Source organism: Sorex fumeus, unplaced genomic scaffold (assembly GCF_029834395.1).
Source record: "Sorex fumeus unplaced genomic scaffold, SorFum_2.1 ptg000033l, whole genome shotgun sequence".
NCBI lineage: Eukaryota > Metazoa > Chordata > Mammalia > Eulipotyphla > Soricidae > Sorex > Sorex fumeus.
The window spans coordinates 12,924,743-12,943,501 of NW_026606090.1; the positions used below are offsets into that span (position 1 = coordinate 12,924,743).

The window sequence follows — 18,759 nt, forward strand, 5'->3', positions numbered from 1 at the left end:
TAGATGACTTTGACTATATTGAGGAAAGTTCCTTCGGTTTCAATATTATTGAGAGTTTTCATCATAAATGGGTACAGGATCTTGTTAAATGCTTTCTCTGCATCCATTGACATGATCATATTGCTTTTATCTTTTATTGATGTGTTGTATTATGCTGATTGACTTGTGAATGTTAAACCATCCTTGCATCCCTGGAATGCTGCATCCCACTTGGTCATGGTGTATATCCTTTTGATGATTCTATATTTTGTTGAGTATATTTTCATCTCTGTTCATCAGGGATATTGACCTGTAATTTTTGGGGGAGGGGGGTTGTCTGCTTTTGGTATCAGGATGATAGGTGCCTCAGAGAAACTGGGAGTGTTTGTGTTTCTTCAGTTTCCTGGGAAAGCTTGAAAAGGAATGGTAATAGGTTCTCTAGTAAGGTTTGGAATTCACTAGTGAATCTATTAGGATCTGGACTTTTGGTTGTGGGCGGACTTTTGATTACTGTTTCAATATCCTTGATAGTGTTAGGTCTATTCAGGTATTCCAAATCTTCTTGGTTCAGCTTTGGGAGGTATAGGAATCCAGGAATTTGTCCATTTTTTCTAGGTTCTCTTTTTTGTGACATACAGCTTCTCAAAATAATCCCTGATGATCTTCTGAATTTCTGTGGTTTCTGTTTTGATGTCCCCCTTTTCATTTCTGATTTCATTTTGTTTATTAGTGTTCTCTCTCTCTCTCTCTCTCTCTCTCTCTCTCTCTCTCTCTCTCTCTCTCTCTGTGTCTTGCTAGTGGTTTATCAATCTTGTTTATTTTTTTTAAAGAACCAGCTCTTGGTTTCATTGATCTTTTGGATAGTTTTTTGGGAATCCAGCTCTTTGATTTCTGCTCTCAGTTTTATTATTTCTTTCCTTCTGCCTACTTTGGTCTCCTTTTATTGGTTATTTTCTAAGATATTAAACTGTGAAGTCATGTTATTTATGTGGCCCTTTCTTCCTTCCTGCAGATCTATAAATTTTCCTCTTAACACTGTTTTTGCGGTGTCCCACAAGTTCTGGTAGCTTGTTTCTTGATTCTCATTTGTTTCCAGCAATCTTTTAATTTCTTCTTGATTTTCTCTCTAACCCATGGTATTAAGAAAATAAAACATGAAAGGGGCCGTGCAGCGGCTCTGTCTGTCTGTCTGTCTGTCTGTCTCTCTCTCTCTCTCTCTCTCTCTCTCTCTCTCTCACCCCCTGCGTTCCCTGGTCTCGCACCACTTCCCCCACCCGGGTGCCACCGATGGTGATGGGCAGGCAAAGGAAGGAATGAGGGCCAGTCTGGTTGGTATCAATTGCAGTTTATTCCAGTCTCATCTCTCACCTCCATTCTCTTCTGATTCTCCTGCTTCTCTCTCTCTGGGTCCCCCCCCCCCCATCCACCCACTCTTACAGCCTAGTTTATATAGAAATCATGTAGGGTGGGGATACAAAGGTGGAGTTGAACATTAACAAGTCAGCAAAGAGAGGTGAGGCCACTCCTCCAGGAGATTAACTCAAGAACAAAATCTCATCTAAGGACATTACTCCAGATTACTAGGAGATCTGCTCAAGAACGGGATTCCATCCAGGGTAGTTGCTCTCTTCTTTCCTCAGCTAGTTACTGTCACTGTCCTGTCCTCCCATTGTTCATCGATTTGCTCAAGTGGGCCATTGTGAGACTTGTTACTGTATTTGGCATATCGAATATGCCACGGATAGCTTGCCAGGCTTTGCCATGTGGGCGAGATATTCTTGGTAGCTTGCTGGGCTCTCCAAGAGGGGTGGAGGAATCGAACTCGGGTCAGCCATGTTGGCTGTGTGCAAGGCAAACACCCTACCCGCTGTGCGGTTAAATACCATGTTGGCTGCGTGCAAGGCAAACACCCTTCCCGCTCCTCAGCTAGTAATCCACCTAAATAGTAGTTGTAAATTTACTTCCAATATTTCTAGCAGTGTCATTTTGTATGAGCACAGTAAGAGACATATCATGCTTAAAGTTTGGTTCTTCCTGAGGACATCTCACTATATATTCCAGACCACAGTCCTCAGGCGAGGTTACTCTTCCTAACTCCAGCAGGGTCCTTATCCAGTTACTTCTTTTGGGTCATGACAGAATTTGTCCATGACTGTGTGATTAACTTATAGTTTAGTATTATGGCGCTTGGCCTGGCCCATTTTGATGCCAGGGTAGCTTACAGCTTGCCCTGGGTCCATTCAGTCCCTCATCGGGACCCTGCTTTTGGGGTGCTAGGAACTAAGGGCACTGAGGCTTAAGTTGAGAAAGCAGATGCCCACGAGTGAATATTGTTTGGAGTCCATTAACTCCCAAGTTAAAAAAGCATAATATTAACTCTCTTTCTGTGTCCATACAAAAAAACACATTGCTTTAAAGCAAACTATGCAAAAGACATAAGAGGAAGAGAAAAGCAATATTTAACTTACAAGTTCAGTATCCTTAGAAGGATCTGACCTTACAAATTAACAGAATCTGGTTAGAGGAATAAGGTGAAAAACTTGTTGGGGAGGAGAGTACAGAAAAGAGGTTACAGATAAAAGAATGGGAGTGTCTCCAGAGCACTTAAACCTCTGCTCCCTGTGGCAAGGGAGAAAGGACATACCAATGTTATTTTAAAATGTTTAGAGCTATAGGGGGCTGGAGCAGTAGCACAGTGGGTAGGGCATTTGCCTTGCACGGGGCAGATCCGGGTTCGATTTCCAGCATCCCATATGGTCCCCAAGCACCAGCAGGAGTAATTCCTGAGTGCAGAACCAGGAGTAACCCCTGAGCATTGCTGGGTGTGACCCAAAAAAAGCAAAAACCAAAAAATTGTTTAGAGCTATACTCTAACAAACCTACTGTTTGTTCTGCAACTAGCTGTTTAGTCTTCTTTCTTTTTTGGGGGTGGGGGGTTTACACCAAGCGATGTACCGGGGTTATTCCTGGATCATGCACTCAGGAATTACTCCTGGCTGTGCTTGGGGGACTATATGGGATGCTGGAAATCGAACCTGGATCAGCCACATGCAAGGCAAACACCCTACCAGCTGTGCTTTCACTCCAGCCCCGAGCTGTTTAATTTTCACGTGTTTGATTTTATTTTCTGTTTCTGTGTGATTAACTTCTATTTTCAGCGCGTCCTGGTCTGAAAATACAGTTGATACAGGTCTGTCATTTTGATTTTATTGAGGTATGTTTTGTGGCTCAGCATATGGTCTGTCTTGGAAAGTTTGCATTGGAGAAGAATGTGTATCTGGCTTTTGGGGAGATGAAAACCCCTGTATATTTCTACTAACCCTTTCTCTGCCATTTCTTTCTTCAGGGCCAGTACTTTCTGAATTTTAGTCTCTTTTGATCTATCAAGAGGTGATAGGTGGTGCAGAAGTCTCCAACTACTGTTGTGTTGCTACCAGTGTCCTTCTTGAAGTCTATTAGCGGTTGTTTTAAATATTTTTCTTGTCCCTTGTTGGGTGCGTATGTATTTACGAGTATAATGTCTCCTCTATATATGTATCCCTTGATTATTAATAAATGACCTTCGCTGTCCCTTCTAATCTTTTTCAGCCTGAAATCTATGTTTTTGGATACTAGTATGGCCACCCCAGCTCTTTTAAAGGAGTTATTTGCTTGAAAAATTGTTTTCCATCCTTTGACTTTGAGCCTGTGTTTGATCCAACTGTTCAGACATGTTTCTCATAGGCTGCAGAATGTTGGATTCAGTTATTCAATTCCTTTTAAAAAAAACTCTTGTGTCTCTTAAATTGGTGCATTTAGACCATTGACATTGAGAGAGATTGTGGTCATGGGGTCTGTGTCATTTTTCTGTAGAAGTTTGTTGTTTTTGTGGGGTTTATCTTTTCTTACAGTAGCCCCTTCAGTCTTTTTTTTAAGGTTGGTTTTGAGTCTATGAAGTTACTGAGCTGTTGTTTTATGAAGTAGTGCGTCGTTCCTTGAAGTATGAGTGCAAGTCTAGCTGCAGAAAGTATTCTTGGTGAGGCGTTCATTTCATTGAGTTTTTTCAGTATATCCCACCACTGTCTTTGGGCCTGGATAGTTTCATCTGGTAAGTCTGCTGTAAATCTAAGGGATGCTCCTTTGTATTTAATTTGTTTCTGTGCTCTTGCTGCTTTCAATATTGTTTATGTATGGTATTCGTCGTCCTGATTATATGTCTTAGAGTCTTTTTATGAGGGTCTGTTTTAGCTGGTACCCTTCGGGCTTCTTGGATCTGGATGTCTGCACTCTCCAGCTCTGAGAATATCTCAGCAATGATACCTTTAACTGTTGCTACCTCATTGGAGTTGCCTCCCGGTCCTTTTGGTACTCTGATGATTCTTATGTTTTTCCTCTTTTATCACATACACCTCATACTTTGCCCTTGTGCTATTTCGAGGTCTTTTTCCATCTTCTGTTCTTGCCTGGATGCTTTCTGCAACTCATCTTCAAGCTTACTGATTCTGTCTTCAGCTGTTGTCATTCTACTATTGAGGGCATTCACTGAATTTTTAATTTGATCTACTGAATTTTTATTGGTGACACTTGTGTTTGTAGTTTATTTCTGCTCTCATTTCTTCCTGTATTTTATTGGCTGACCATTCCACTGTTCTCTTCATATCCTCTTATATTTTATTGGCTGTCCCTTTCTCTGTTTCTTTGAGCTCATTAATATCTGCATCATTTTATCTCTGAATTCTTTATCAGAGAGATTCGGGTATTCCCTGTTGAGACCTTCAGGGCTCTTCATTCACTTCTGGTGGGGATCTGTTATTTCCCCATTATGCTGTAGTAGTATGGAGGTGGATCCCTCCAGCTCACTAGCAATGTCTGCTCTCTCACTACTAGGGAGGACTCCGGGCGAGCTCGATAGATGGTGGTCTTGAGACCTTTTTCCCCTTCAAGGATATTACCTTTCTCTTTGGTGCTACTGCGTGTCATATGTCAGGCCTCTAGCGCTGATCAGAGGACTGTTCTTTTAGATTGGGTGTGGAGCCATAGTGCAGTGGTAGGCCGTTTGCCTTGTGCGTGGCTGATCCGGCCGAGCCGAGTTCAGTTTCTCCGCCACTCTGGGAGAGCCCCGGCAAGCTACCGAGATTATCTTGCCCCCACAGCAAAGCTTGGCAGGCTACCCGTGACGTGTTCGATATGCCAAATACAGTAACAAGAAGTCTCACAATGGAGACGTTACTGGGCCCGCTCCAGCAAATCCATGAACAGTGGGAGGACAGTGCTACAGTACTTGTACAGATTCTTGTGTTCACTGTTATTTTGGTGAGTTTGGGGGGCATTTTGATTGGAATAGGTTAGTGGACTATTGACTGAACATAGTTGGTGTAGCCAGGCTGCCTTCATTAGAGTTCAGATAGGAGACTGAGGTACGGGTCCAATGCACTATGAAAGGGGAAGTTAACTGGTGGCCCAGGGGCCATGCCCCGCTGCCCACATATCTGTGGGGGGAGGGGCCTTATATTGGCGCAGATTCTGGGTTACAGTACTGAGTCCCACTTCCTGTGCACTTCAGGGGAAAAACTGCAGGGATCCCCTCTCACCTAGTTGCTTATTAGGGCACCTGTGACTATGCAGGCGCCTTACTGCTTGTTGTTGCTGCTCAACATAGTGATTTTTGGTGGGGGGGGAGGTTCAGAAAGCATAATGGACCTCTGGAACCCCATTTTGTTGTCTGAACACTTCCATGAGTGATCCCTGACCACAGAAACTGAAATGGACCTTCAGTGTGTTACACCTTGATAATTGTGTTGGGGGTTGGGGGGAGGGAGAAAAGAATGAATTCTTAAGATCTAAAGATCAGTGGTTACCACCACGAGCACTTTCACCCCTTTAAAGGGGTTAGAGATCAGAGGCATATCCTTCAATGCACAGGATAGTGCCCCACTGTCAAGTACAAACAAGACAAAACGGTCCCAAAGCCAAGGTCTGACTGAAGGACTAGTAAAGTTGCTCTAGTCTACGCCTACCTTTGGGTAGTTTCAAATTACATATACAGTACAAAAGAATGAGGAACCAGGAGTGCAAGTTCCACATGGTTTAGAAAAGATGACACTGAGGGGCCAGAGTGTTGCTACAGGAAGTAGGGCATTTGGCCTTGCACATGCTGACACTGGTTCAATCTCCTTCATCAAATATTGTACCCTGGATTCCACTAGGGGTAATCCTGAGCACCTCTTCCCCTGGAACTTTCCACCTCCAAGACACTGAGAGAAAAAGAATCCAACAACTGCAGCATGAGCTGTGGGACGTGAGGTACCCTGTTCTTAAAGCCTGTGAAAGGGGTGTACAAGAGCTTCATAGCTCATTGCGGTGGGGAGTGGGAGGACACCACCCTTTGGCATCCTCCAGTGCAGCTACAGGAAGTGAAAGATGGTCTCAGAAGAACTCTTTGCAAGCCTGTCATCCTTTCTTACTGCCAGAGACTGCAAGACTTTGCACCAAAATTTAGATAAACTGAGATTTATGCCTTTACTTACTACTTGAAGACACTTGCAGTGTCTTCAGAGCACTTTGGTGGAGTCTTCTCTTGCAATGAAGAATGGCCAGAATATATTAACAGTCCTTAAGATGAAAAACTTGTGTGTAGCACTGGTCAATAAATATAAAATGTCAGGGGCCAGAGGGTGATGCTTTTGCCTGTACACAGCCTGCCAGTTCAGTCTCCAGCACCGCAGAGCGTACCCTGAGAACCACCAGGATGCCTCCTCGGCACAGAACCTAGGGGTAAGCCCAAGGAATTACAGACCAACTCCTTACTTTATATATAATTTTTACATATATATTCACATGTATACTATATAATGCCAGGCAAATATAATTTGACATTTCTATCACCTGTGATAAACAGAAACTGGTGATAAAAATTTAATAATATATTTTCATTAACCCAGCTATCCAGATTATTGCATCCCATAAAGCATATATAAATTATTTTGAAATGAAAATCAGAAAGTCTTATTAACAATAAGAAGATAGCTATAGATCCTTTTCAGCTAAATTTCTAGTGTCTTGTATTTTATACTGAAATTACCTTTGACTTAATACAAAATTCAGACATAATACTTGATGTATAAACAGTAAAGTTTGCAATTGAAAAATATAGGTCCATATACTTGAGATGTTCAAAGTTTAGTATTTTCCAGTAACTGACTCAAAAATCACCTTTAAATTAAGTTGAAGTTAAGTACGATTAATCTGATGGTACAGGGTAGGTGCAGTTCCAGAACATAGTACCAATGTATGACTAATGGCTACTTCTGTGGGACACTGTAACTTTTGAACATGGGAAACTTTTACACTGTGGACAAGCAGACCAAAGGAGAAGCAACAGTATTACTTTGGGATTTTTCTTGTTGAAACCAAGTCACTTAGTATCAAGAGGTTCATGATACTGTTTAATCTCCATTTCAGAAGCACTCTCTATACATTTCTAATTTTTCACATTAGGCCATGCATTCTATTATGAATTTCTCAGAGGATACACCAAAAACTAGTAATTAATGAGAAGGAAATCTTCACTCATTGAATGTCACTACTGATACATTGAAGGGGCAGTGAATGTCAGAAGTGTTGTGCTCAAGAGAAATACACTTAATTGGCATGAGTATTTTGAAAGAGAGACAGATTCATTACTCTTTTTGAGCCCCAGCTTTAATTTGTTATGCAGAACCCTTATGTCCTATGAATATTGGGATTAGAAGAATTCATTTTAGTTAAAACAATTTCATTACTCAGTTTATTTGGAGATAGAAACTCACCTGTTTGAAAGGAAATGGAACTTAATAATCAAAGAGATTTCTAAAAAGAAATGTAAGTAGAAATAAAACATATAATGCAGAAATTTGCAAGTGAAAATACATCCAGAGTTCGGTCTGACTGTTAAGATTTTATCCAGGAACTTGGTCCATGCTTGGAAGCCTGCCTCAAGCTCTAGGGGAGAGGGTAGTTGGGATAGAGAAGGGATCACTGTCATAATGATGGTTGGAAGTGATCATTCTGGATGGGAGATGTGTGCTGAAAAATGAGTGAAGGACCAAACATGATGGCCTCTCAGTGTCTGTATTAAAAACCATTATTCCCAAAGGAGTGGGGGGAGGGAGGGAGGGAAGGAGGAGAGGGAGAGGAGATAAGTACCAGCCATAGAGGCAGAGTGGGGTACGGGATGGGAGAGGAGGTGGCTGGAGGGAAACTGGGGACTTTGGTCGTGGGAAATGTACACTAGTGGAGGAATAGATAATGGAACATTGTATGACTGAAACCCTATCATGAAAGCTTGGTAACTGTGTATCTCATGGTGATTCAGTTAAAAAAAAAAAAGATTTTATCCAGGGCATATAATATATCTGTATTGTGGTTGTAGAATAATTTAGAAAACTTTGAACTTATGAATTTATCTACTTTCCTATTACCATTTGTCAAAAAAATTTTTAAGTAATTTATTGTAATTAACTTGATGCTTCTAAGTTATGAATAACAATGTGATGTTTACACACTTATAAAATAGTTAATTTTTGGAAATCTATCTGGAAACAGTATAATTAACTTACTGTTCAGCAGTCTTTGCAGTTTGACACATTGTAGTTTAACAGTCCATACAGTTGACATGTTGAGTAGCACTGTAGCACTGTCCCACTGTCCTCCCATTGTTCATCAGTTCGCTCGAGCGGGCACCAGTAATGTCTCCATTGTGAGACTTGTTACTGTTTTTGGCATATCAAATATGTCACAGGTAGCTTGCCAGGCTTTGCTGTGCAGGCGACATATTCTCGGTAGCTTGCCGGGCGCCGAGAGGGTCGGAGGAATCAAATTCGGGTTGGCCACTTGCAAGGCAAACGTCCTACCCGCTGTGATATTGCTCCAGCCCGACATGTTGGATAATATCACAAATTATCTAACATTTTTATTTTACTACATTTTAAATATAACTACTCATGCTTAGCATTTTCAGCTGTTTTTGTAGTAGTTATTTCTGTTTTATATGTATATATTTTTTCCTGCATTCCTCACTAAATTCAGTGTCTGGGCTTCTTGCACTCATAATCTCTTATCAGTTTTGTGAAATCTCAGGAATTCTTTTTAAATATGTGTTAAAATCTGAAGAGGAATGAAGCTGTGTGAGATGGTCTTGTACCCCAGCATCGTGCCAATTAAAAATATATGTATAGATAGGTACAATTTTCTCTTCCTTTAGGACTGAGTATGTTCTGGTTCTTCTCACTTTATTTTTACAAACTGAGTTGTCTTATTACTTACTTATTTTGGGGCCATACCCAGCAGTGTTCAGAAGTAACTCCCAGCTTGATGCTGGGTGGGTGTAGGGGTCAGGAGATGCCATTCCTGGTAGTGCCTGGGATGCCAGAAATGGGACCTGGGCCTTCTGCATAGAGAGCATATGCGCTGTCGGTCCAGTTTTGTTCCTTTTTTTTTTTTTTAAGTAGTCCCCCCTCCCTGTCACCAGCAGTGCTGTGGCAGTGCAGGAGGCCCTGACCACTCACAGCAATACTCAGCTGGATGTATAGACCCGATGAATCTGTGCCCCTTTTAATACTTCAGATATGAAAGTATTCAGTGGTGGTACTCGGGGAGATGCTGTGGCGGGGCTCAAATCCAGGATCTCGGAAAGGCCAGGCCTATATGCTAACTTGAGCTATCTAACAGGCCCGTGTCTTCTGTCGATGTGTGGGTATTATATAATGTGAATCTATGCTGTTATATTTATTTCTCTCAGATGTTCTAGCTGTGGTTTACCTTTTCATGATCTTGTTTTTTCTGTTTGGAGGTGATACCTAGCAGAACTCAGGTGCCATACTCTGCTTAGTGCTTTGGGGGTCATTCTCAGGATGCTCAGGGAGCAGTGAGGTGCTGGGGTTTAAATACAGACTTCCCACTCTCTGCACTATTTTTCAGCTTGCCTTCTCATATTGTTTAATAATGTCCTTTGAAGCTCAGAAACTCAAGACTGACATAAAATACAATTTATCAATGATTTCTTTTGGTTTTAAGGCTCCTTGCATTCTAACATATGTTTCCTATCTCTATCATAGTAATTCTCTTCTGTATTTTGTTCTGTGGGGTTTTTGGTTTTTGACTTGGTTAACTTTTAAAATTTATGTTCACCCGAAGTTAATTTGTTTGAGGTGAGTTAAGTTATATATGTTTTCCTTTTTCCTTTGTAGATAACCAGTTTTAGCATGATTATAGCACGTTAGCACTATCCTCCTGTTGTTCATCGATTTGCTCGAGAAGGATTATATATGGAATGTGTGTGTGTGTACATTTAGGAATGTATGTATATAATGAAACAGTATCAAAAAGTTTTTTTGCTGCCACTGAATTTGCCTCTGTAATAAAAAAATACACATGTGTATTGGTTTGTGTTGTTGTAGTGCTCTACTATTCTTATTCTAGCAATACACTATATTATTACAGCTTTATATTGGCGATTCAGATCTAGATTTTTCATGTGATTATCAGAGAGTATCTCTGCTTAGTGTTTCAGGCCATATTTTCATTTAATTTTTTGAATTTATAACATACTTTAAAGTTTTGCTGTGTCCAACATCTGTATCCTCTTGGCTGTAGTTTCTTTTATTTGCTTTTTTTGTTGTTTATGTTGTGTGACACATGTTTCCTTTCTCTATATCTAGAAGTTTTTGGCTCAGTGATATTTCAGACTTTCTTCAGTGTTGATTTCATGTGTTACTTTTCTCTGAATTTTTTTTTTAATTGTTTTGGGCTCACTTTCCACACTGTCTTCTGTGCAGGTCTTAGTGAGGTTTGGTTTGGAATTTATTAAGGTGTGCCAAGAGTAGGGCTTACTTGAGAATGGAAGCTTTCAAATATGGGTTTGTTCTTACAAAATTTCAAGCATTTTGAAAAGCTTTTGTCTATATGTGCCATACATAATTATATTGGACATCAAAACTGCAAACTTTTAAAAAGTTGCATATTTAGTAGACAATAAATTGGTATATGTGTTAATAGAACTAAAATTAAAATATCTTCATTAATGAAAAAAGTGCAGATAATCACTTTGTTTTATATGAACACAACTTTCTTTATGACCTTGATCAAGGTCAGATGGATTTTCATATTGCTTCTATGAGCGATATTTTCTAAAATGTTCTTTGTATTGAAATGTATACAAAGCATTCAGATTTGTAGTTTAAAGAGAGAAGCTTTTAAAGTAACTTTTTTCAAATGTTGTATATTTTTCTTTTTTCCCCCAATGGAAGCCACACCAGGTTGGTGTGGGCCAGAGGGTCTGGAGTTCAGGCCTGCCAGTGCTCAGGAGCCACCAGGGCCACACCTGACATTGCTGGATGAGAAGCATGCGGTGCTGTGATGTATCTCGGGAATTCGCATGTGCTGAGCACATGCTTTGCCATTTGAGCCACATTTTTGGTGCAATTTTGATAATCTTACCTGATAGTTCATCCAAATGTGACAGCTTAGTAGTTAATTGACACTAACACTAAAACAGAAATTTTTCTGTCCTCTATCTTAACATCACAATCTGGTGGTCTGTGTTTTACTTTGAAAGCATGTAGCTTTGTAATAGTTTCTGTTGCTCATTTTGAGAACATTGGCTTACCGAGTTCATAGGTATTCCGATATGTTTTCACATTTTTGTTATGTAAAAAAAATTCATTTGTTATCATTAATACTTATATCAGCAAAACGTCGAGCTCAAGCTCACATAGCAGTCAAAAAGTTATTCAAGGGCTGGAGAGGCAACACAGGGGTTAACAAGTTGATTGGCCCCGATTCAGTCCCCTAAGCCTTGCTGGAACATGTGTCTCCGAACACCATGTGGTTCCAGCCTCCACCTATCTACCCCCAATGATTCGAATTGTAGTTTCTTTTCAAAGCTTAAACTTACCATTAACATTTTAAGACATGTCTGCCAAATAATCAGGTCTGATTATCCCTACTAGTTCTGCATTTTTTTTAATTAAAAATGTTCCTGACTCAAAATGGTTAATTCAGCCTAGAATTCCAGTAGTCAATCAAGTCCTATTTCTTGAAACACCTTGTTGCTTAGATAAGATGCAGAGGTTCTTTAAGTGTACTTTCATTTCTTCACTGAGAATATAAAAGGATAGATGTCCAAGGGTTAATATTTAGTAATAGCGATTTTTACTGCTTTCTCAAGGGCATTCTGAAAGGAAACAGCCTTCCCCGCTGTTACTGCAATGCTTGATGGTAAAGGATGCAGTGATCATTAGTGTGGTTTGGTGCTACTGCTTGATTTGTGCTCTGTTAACAGCAAGTTTGATTCTTCATTGCTTTGCTCCATCTTGTGCTAATGTTAATACTGTGAAACAAGGAAATGTTGTGATATTATTATAAAAATAGGTTTGACATTTTAGACCCAAACTCTCTGCTCTAGGGAATGGTGCTTATTTATAAGGTGACCTTCCCCCTAGCTCCGACTCTGCACCAATTGTGTTAATGGAGTGTTTTGAGGATCTCTTTACTCTCTAAAAGTCCAGATTTGAATTGCTGGACTTTTAACCACTAGCACCTCTGTGTTTGCTCTTCATCAATGGCAGCTTGTACCCATTAGCCTCAGAAGGCCTTGTCTTCAAACCACGTACATCCTAGCCAACAGCCTGGTAATCACAGGGGATTCACAGATGTCTTTGTGACCAGACCCCTCTCCTTCCATATCCTACCCTGCAGATTCTGGTCAGCTCTTTGTATATGATTATTCGAGAAGGAGAATTGAGTAGCCAGGAGGCTCATCTTTTGGTTTTCCTTCTTTTAAGAATCACAATTTAGAACCACTGTTGATCCCTGCCTTCAATTATTTGGTTCTATATTTGTCTGGCGGCTGGAGCGATAGCACAGCGGGTAGGGCGTTTGCCTTGCACGTGGCCAACATGGCCGACCCGAGTTCGATCCCTCCGCCCCTCTCGGAGAGCCCGGCAAGCTACTGAGAGTATTCGATATGCCAGACACAGTAACAACAAAGTCTCCAATGGAGACGTTACTGGGCCTGCTCGAGCAAATCGATGATCAACGGGAGGGCCTTTTATATTTGTCTGGCATTGTAATTGTTTACGTCAGGGAGAGCGGGTTAGCCTGATACAGTTATACAACCATGACTAGAAACCAAAGGCCTCAAGTTTAATATTGGTTGTTTTATTTTTATTTCAGACATATTTGATAGCTCTTCATGTTTGCTTTCACATTTTGAGTAGTTTCTTCTCAGCTTGTCTGTTAAAATAAGTACAATAAACATAGTGTTTTTTTTTATCATCTGGTAGAAGTTATTATGGGTCTGTGTTTGTATTGTCTGTTGCCACTCGTTATTTCTGTATTTTAGATTCATGTTAGACATGAACCCATAGTTTAGTTCTCTTGACTCTTTACCATACAGTTATTGACAGGAATTTTTTTTTCTTTGATAAACATACCATGTCCTGAGTGAATGAGCATATATCTGCCAGAACTCTGGCCTACTGCCAGGTAGGGCTGCCACAAATCAAAATTAAGGCTTCAGAAATCTTTGATAGTGCCCACAGTTTCTAACCAAAGCTCCAACTCTGTAGTAGTTGACATTGACTAAATCGTCAGCTTGGGAGGATAACCTTATTGTGTGGTTGTGAGTCTTTCGTAGGGTCCTTACCCCTGTTTTTTCTAAGAATGTCCTTTTATTTCATTTATTTAAAAGAATTCTTTTTAATTGAATCAGTGAGATTCACAGGTACAAAGTTGTTCTTGATTGGGTTTCAATCATAGTGTTCTGGCACCCTTCCCTTCGCCAGTGTACATTTCCCACCACCAATGTCCCTGGTTTCCCTACACCTCCCTCTCCACTCCCCCACCCCCATCTCCGGTCCTCCCTCCCTCCCTCCTTCCCTGCCTCCCTCCCATTGGGCATCATTCCTTATCTATTTTTAATAGAGGCTCACCCAGTGGTTCTGAAGGGACCTTAGGCCACTCTGAGAGAGAGTTCAGTGCCTGAGTTTAGTATGCCCAGGGGCCACCAGGATGATCTCTTCTTCACACCTTTACCCCCAGGGTGATCTCTTCTTCTTCCTTCCCCCCCTCGATTTCTTTTCTTGTCTGTCTTTCTCCCTATGTCCTGGGGTGAAAGGTGATCTAGGATCCCCCTGACTACATTACATTTCACTGTCTAGTTACTCTGTATACCATGCAAGTGAGATCATCCCATGTTTGTCTTTCTGGCGTACTTCACGCAACATATCTTCCAGCTCCACCCAGGTTGCAGCAGATTGCATGATTTCATTGTTTCTTGCAGCTGTATAGTATTCGTGTGTGTGTGTGTGTGTGTATCATATCATCATGTTTTCATAGTCCATTCATCTATCTTTAGATACTTAATGTTGATCCCATATTCTAGCTCTTGAGCTAAGTGCTGCAGTGAATAATGGTGTGCATATGTCTCTTGAATATTTTTTTTTTTTGTCTTGGGGGAAGGTGCCTCAAAAAGTGAAATTGCTGGGTCATATGGCAGCTTAATTCTAAGTTTACTGAAACCCCTCCATATGTGAAAAATATAGTTATATTTAAAATAACCAAAATGGCAAGAAATCTTCGTGGACCATCAGTTGTCTGTGGCCAGAGATTGGAAACCATTGATGTAGTCCTTAAAGTTTAAATACTTTCAATCTGATTCTTTCCAGGAAAAATAAAGATCTGACTATCTGGCTCTAGGACATAACACTGAATTAGTAATTAGTGGTAGAGTTGAGTATAGGCAGCTTCTATATTTTAAAGTGCTTTAAATATTGCCAGTAGCCCGTGTCTATTATTACTGTTTTGTTAGTGCTTTAGCATGCCACTTTTTGTTCTATATAATCCTGTTGATACTGACCTTTTATAAAAGTTAAGTTTAGGTCTTTTCTACTTACAGATTCTTTTCTTGTTCCCAAGACTCTTGGGTTTAATCTTATCTAGTAAATTAAAAATGGTCAATTGTTTTCTAATGGGGATTTTGTTATTAGCAGCTAGCTTCTGGTTCAGAAAATTCAGCCTCTTCCCCTGTCACTGTGTTGCTTTGCACTGGATGTTTCTGTCAGTTCAGGTTCAGTTACAGAGATAGTTGTGGCACAGGCATACTTTGAGGGAAAAAATTCTGCTAGAAGATTGCTCCTGTTAAGCACTAAAAGCAGAAGTGCCACAAAAGTAGAAGTTGTAAATATAATAAGTTATAAAGAGATTATAGGTCAGAAACTGCTTATACACAAAATTAAGATTTGAGGTACTTTTAGAATAGTAAGGTTTTGAAAGTGTTATCTGTATCACTCATTAAGCTGCAAAATGAAAGCCCCCGTTATATTTTTTGTCCATCCTGTTAAAAAAGCATGTGACTTTACTTTTTCAAATGCAGGTTCTAAAGTTCTTGAAGCATGGAATAAAAACCTCTGCTTTTCATGGCAGCTGCTATTTGTTTTTCTGTCCTTTACTTATGTGATCCATAAGAACTAAAGAAAGAAAATATTAATATCTGTCAGTTTTACATTTGATACGTGAGTGTTTCATAAGAAAGGCTGTTTACAGACCTAATTTTTATGTAGGAATTTCTTGAGTAAAAAATATTGCTGTGAAAGCTTATTCTTTATAAGGAAAGAGTTACCATATTTTATATATAGTCGCACTCACTGTTTTGACTTACTCTTAAAGCAGTTTGTAAACATCTGTAAAATAATTATGTGCATTGCTTACATTCAGTTATGAAATAATATAGAAAGCCTTGGGCATAACTCAAAGCATCTTCTCAAACTATGCTAGCTTTTATTATGCCATATTGGAAAGTATCTTAGATTTAATGCAAGGAGCCCTGATAGTTAGTGCCCCACCAGTGTTGTCCTACTTCTAGATAAGGCTATTCCTTTATTCATTTTAACAAAGCCATTAACTCGGTGGCTTATGAATTAAATGCAGAACTTCAAAAACAGCAGACTTCTTATTTAGTGACATCTGAAAAATTGCCTTTGAAATAGTCCAAGAGAATTGGTTTTCTTTTAGCACGGAACTGTAATGAATGAAAAAGTGGGACTCATCAACTGTAGTGACTCAGGTGTTTTGAGATATTATATAACATATGCCTTTTAACTCTTTAGTTGAATTCAGTATTTCTGCTTTGTTTTAAATATATGCCACAGTAGCATTGTAAAGAGTAGCAACTTTTATTCTCTCCAAAAATATACAAAAACATAACTAAACTTATTAGAATAACTTACATTGAACTGTGCTTAAAAAACATTATTTTTTAAGTATATTAATTTTAACATTAGTGGCCAATATGATGATGACAGCTTTTCCCCAGGTCCACACATATCAGATAATGCTGAGAAATGTTTTGGCTTGATAAATTTCTGTATCTGAATTTTACTTATTAAAATATATATATTAAGACAAATAGATTTATGTACTTGGATTTTTACTTATTACTTATAGGTATCTCAATTTTTTTTTTGTAGTGGCCTCCGTATTAAAGACTTCTTTATAGCTAGTTCCTACTTAATATAGCATGAACAGCATTTATTCATAGATAGTGATTGAGTGTTCAGTTTCTAAAAATTTTCTGATGAAAGAATGATTGTAGATGCAAGTTCTTTCTTATTCTTTTTTTGTGTGCAGCTTAGCTGCAGGGGGCCAAGCTACATGCTTTACTATATCTGTTAAACTTCTTGGAAGCAAGCCAGTGAGTTTCATATGTAAGTGGTGAGCCTCTAAAAGGCATGCACAGTATTACAGCTGCTCCGGGGAGAGAAAGTGTTAGGACAACCCAGCAGTCAAGCTACAGCAGCAACAAGCAGCCACGGCAGTGGTAAAGAGAGGGCTACTCATGGCATACTTCACAGCACGAGACTGTGAGCAGCACAGCATCCTGCTTTCTGGAAAGAATCAAAACAAAAGTGTCCATTGCCAGATTTTTTGAGTTTCATGTTTATGATGTGAAGTCATGTGACCCTACTGTACCATAAGTTGCCAACTTCGCTGTACTCGAGAGACGGTCCTTTACTGCAGTGCTTTTTTTCCCCTTCCCTTTTTCCGGCTCTTTTTTTTTTTCCCCTCTTAAAAGATAAAAGAACTGTGCAATGTATGTTTATGCCTACACCATGCCGAGGCGACACTTACCAGTAAATAATCTTTGTGTCCCTGAGGTAAGATACTGTTTCTGCTTTCCCTGCACAGTGCTGCTGCAGCACGGAGCGGATCCAAACATTCGGAACACAGATGGCAAATCGGCCTTGGACCTGGCGGATCCTTCAGCAAAAGCTGTCCTCACAGGTAAGAAAAGAGCTGTCATGGGATTTTATCACCAGAACTACCAATCTGATGTTATACGAGCTTTCTGCATTGAATTTTCTTTTCTTTTATTTTTTGCTAGATATGCTCAGTGGATGCACATGTGCCATTATTTCTATTATTTATTCGATCTATTAACTGTCTCTTGAATTGTTCAAACTGTCATCAGCATAAGCAGATTGTTCTATATAGGATTTCTGAGGATTAGAGCATTAAACGATAAGAGCCAGAGTTCACGTATAGTTATCTCTTTTTAATGGTTTGGGTAATAGTTTTGTGTGCCTCATCCTCCCCGTTGATTGTTTGAAGACCTTCAGTGTTGTGCAAGCAAGGGCATTTGTATTACTTTATACAAGTAGTTTTGATTGATGACAACCTGCTGCCTTTATTACTTAGATCAATAGTTTAAAAATTTGATACTCCCTCTTCCTTGTTACAGTATTTATCTTTTTTGTCATATAGTCTTGTTTTTCCTCTAATTATTGAGTACTTTTTAACTGAGGCAGTGTATTTCCTTTTGAGTCCAGATAGTGAAGAAAAATGGGCTCAAATACTCCTTTTTATTTGCTAAATATCGGGAGCTAGCAAGGAAACTAGACTAGAAGAGAAAGGATCTCTCTGAACTATAGAAAATAATGGCCCAACTAATATGATATTGAGCAGCTGTTTTCATTGATCTTTATTCTCAAAATGCTGCATTGGAACTATTTTTGTTTTTCCTCATAGCATCTGACTTCTGCTGCCTTTGCCTTCTTTTTTTTGTTACTTAACTGACCTTTGTAATTTGGACCCTCTTTGTCCCTGCAGTGCTAACAGTATTATTTTAGGTTGTGTGAGAGTTAATGACTTTTAACTTCCTTTTAAATTTGACCATGTTTGAAGAAAATAAATCTTCTGTTGCCTTTGAAGTTTAGAGCTTGTGCTGTGCATTTTTAACAGCAACACTGAGAATGGAAACATTTGTAGAGAGAAAGCTTTGGAAATAGGTGGAATTTGCTTAATATATATAGAAGACAACTTCTCATCCTGTTAGAATTAATCTGTGTTAAATCAGTCAAGATTTTCCTCAGTGAATAAAAGCTTAGATAACCCTGCTCTTGAATCACCATAGCATGCATTAGATATAAATATATTATTTAAATACGATGATGAAATTTTAAGTAACACAATGAAAATACTTTCAAGCCAGCTTTGGTTCTGCAGCCTTTCAGCCTTCCTTGAACAAAGCCCTGAGCAATAGTGATCCCTGACCAGATGAGAGATTGGTCAAAGTAATACAGATGGACTAGGAATGCTGACCAAGACTGTCTCTCTGTCCTCCCTCTGACCTTTCCTTCTCCTCAGTTCTCAACGGCTGCCTTTCCCATGTGTTCGACTCATTTAATGCAACACCACTTTTAGATCCACTTTCATGTTTTAAAAGGCAAAGTTTAAATGAAAGTTGTTAAAAAGAAGAAACTCTCC

General features: G+C 39.5%; 1 protein-coding gene across 1 annotated transcript in view; it reads left to right on the forward strand.

Moving 5' to 3' along the window:
• Positions 1-18,759, forward strand: part of TNKS (tankyrase) — a 191,223-nt gene that overhangs the window by 47,304 nt on the left and 125,160 nt on the right. The window contains exon 3 of the mRNA XM_056116682.1: positions 17,182-17,277. Within this exon, the coding sequence (XP_055972657.1) occupies positions 17,182-17,277 (96 nt within the window). The remainder of the gene's footprint in view (positions 1-17,181; positions 17,278-18,759) is intronic.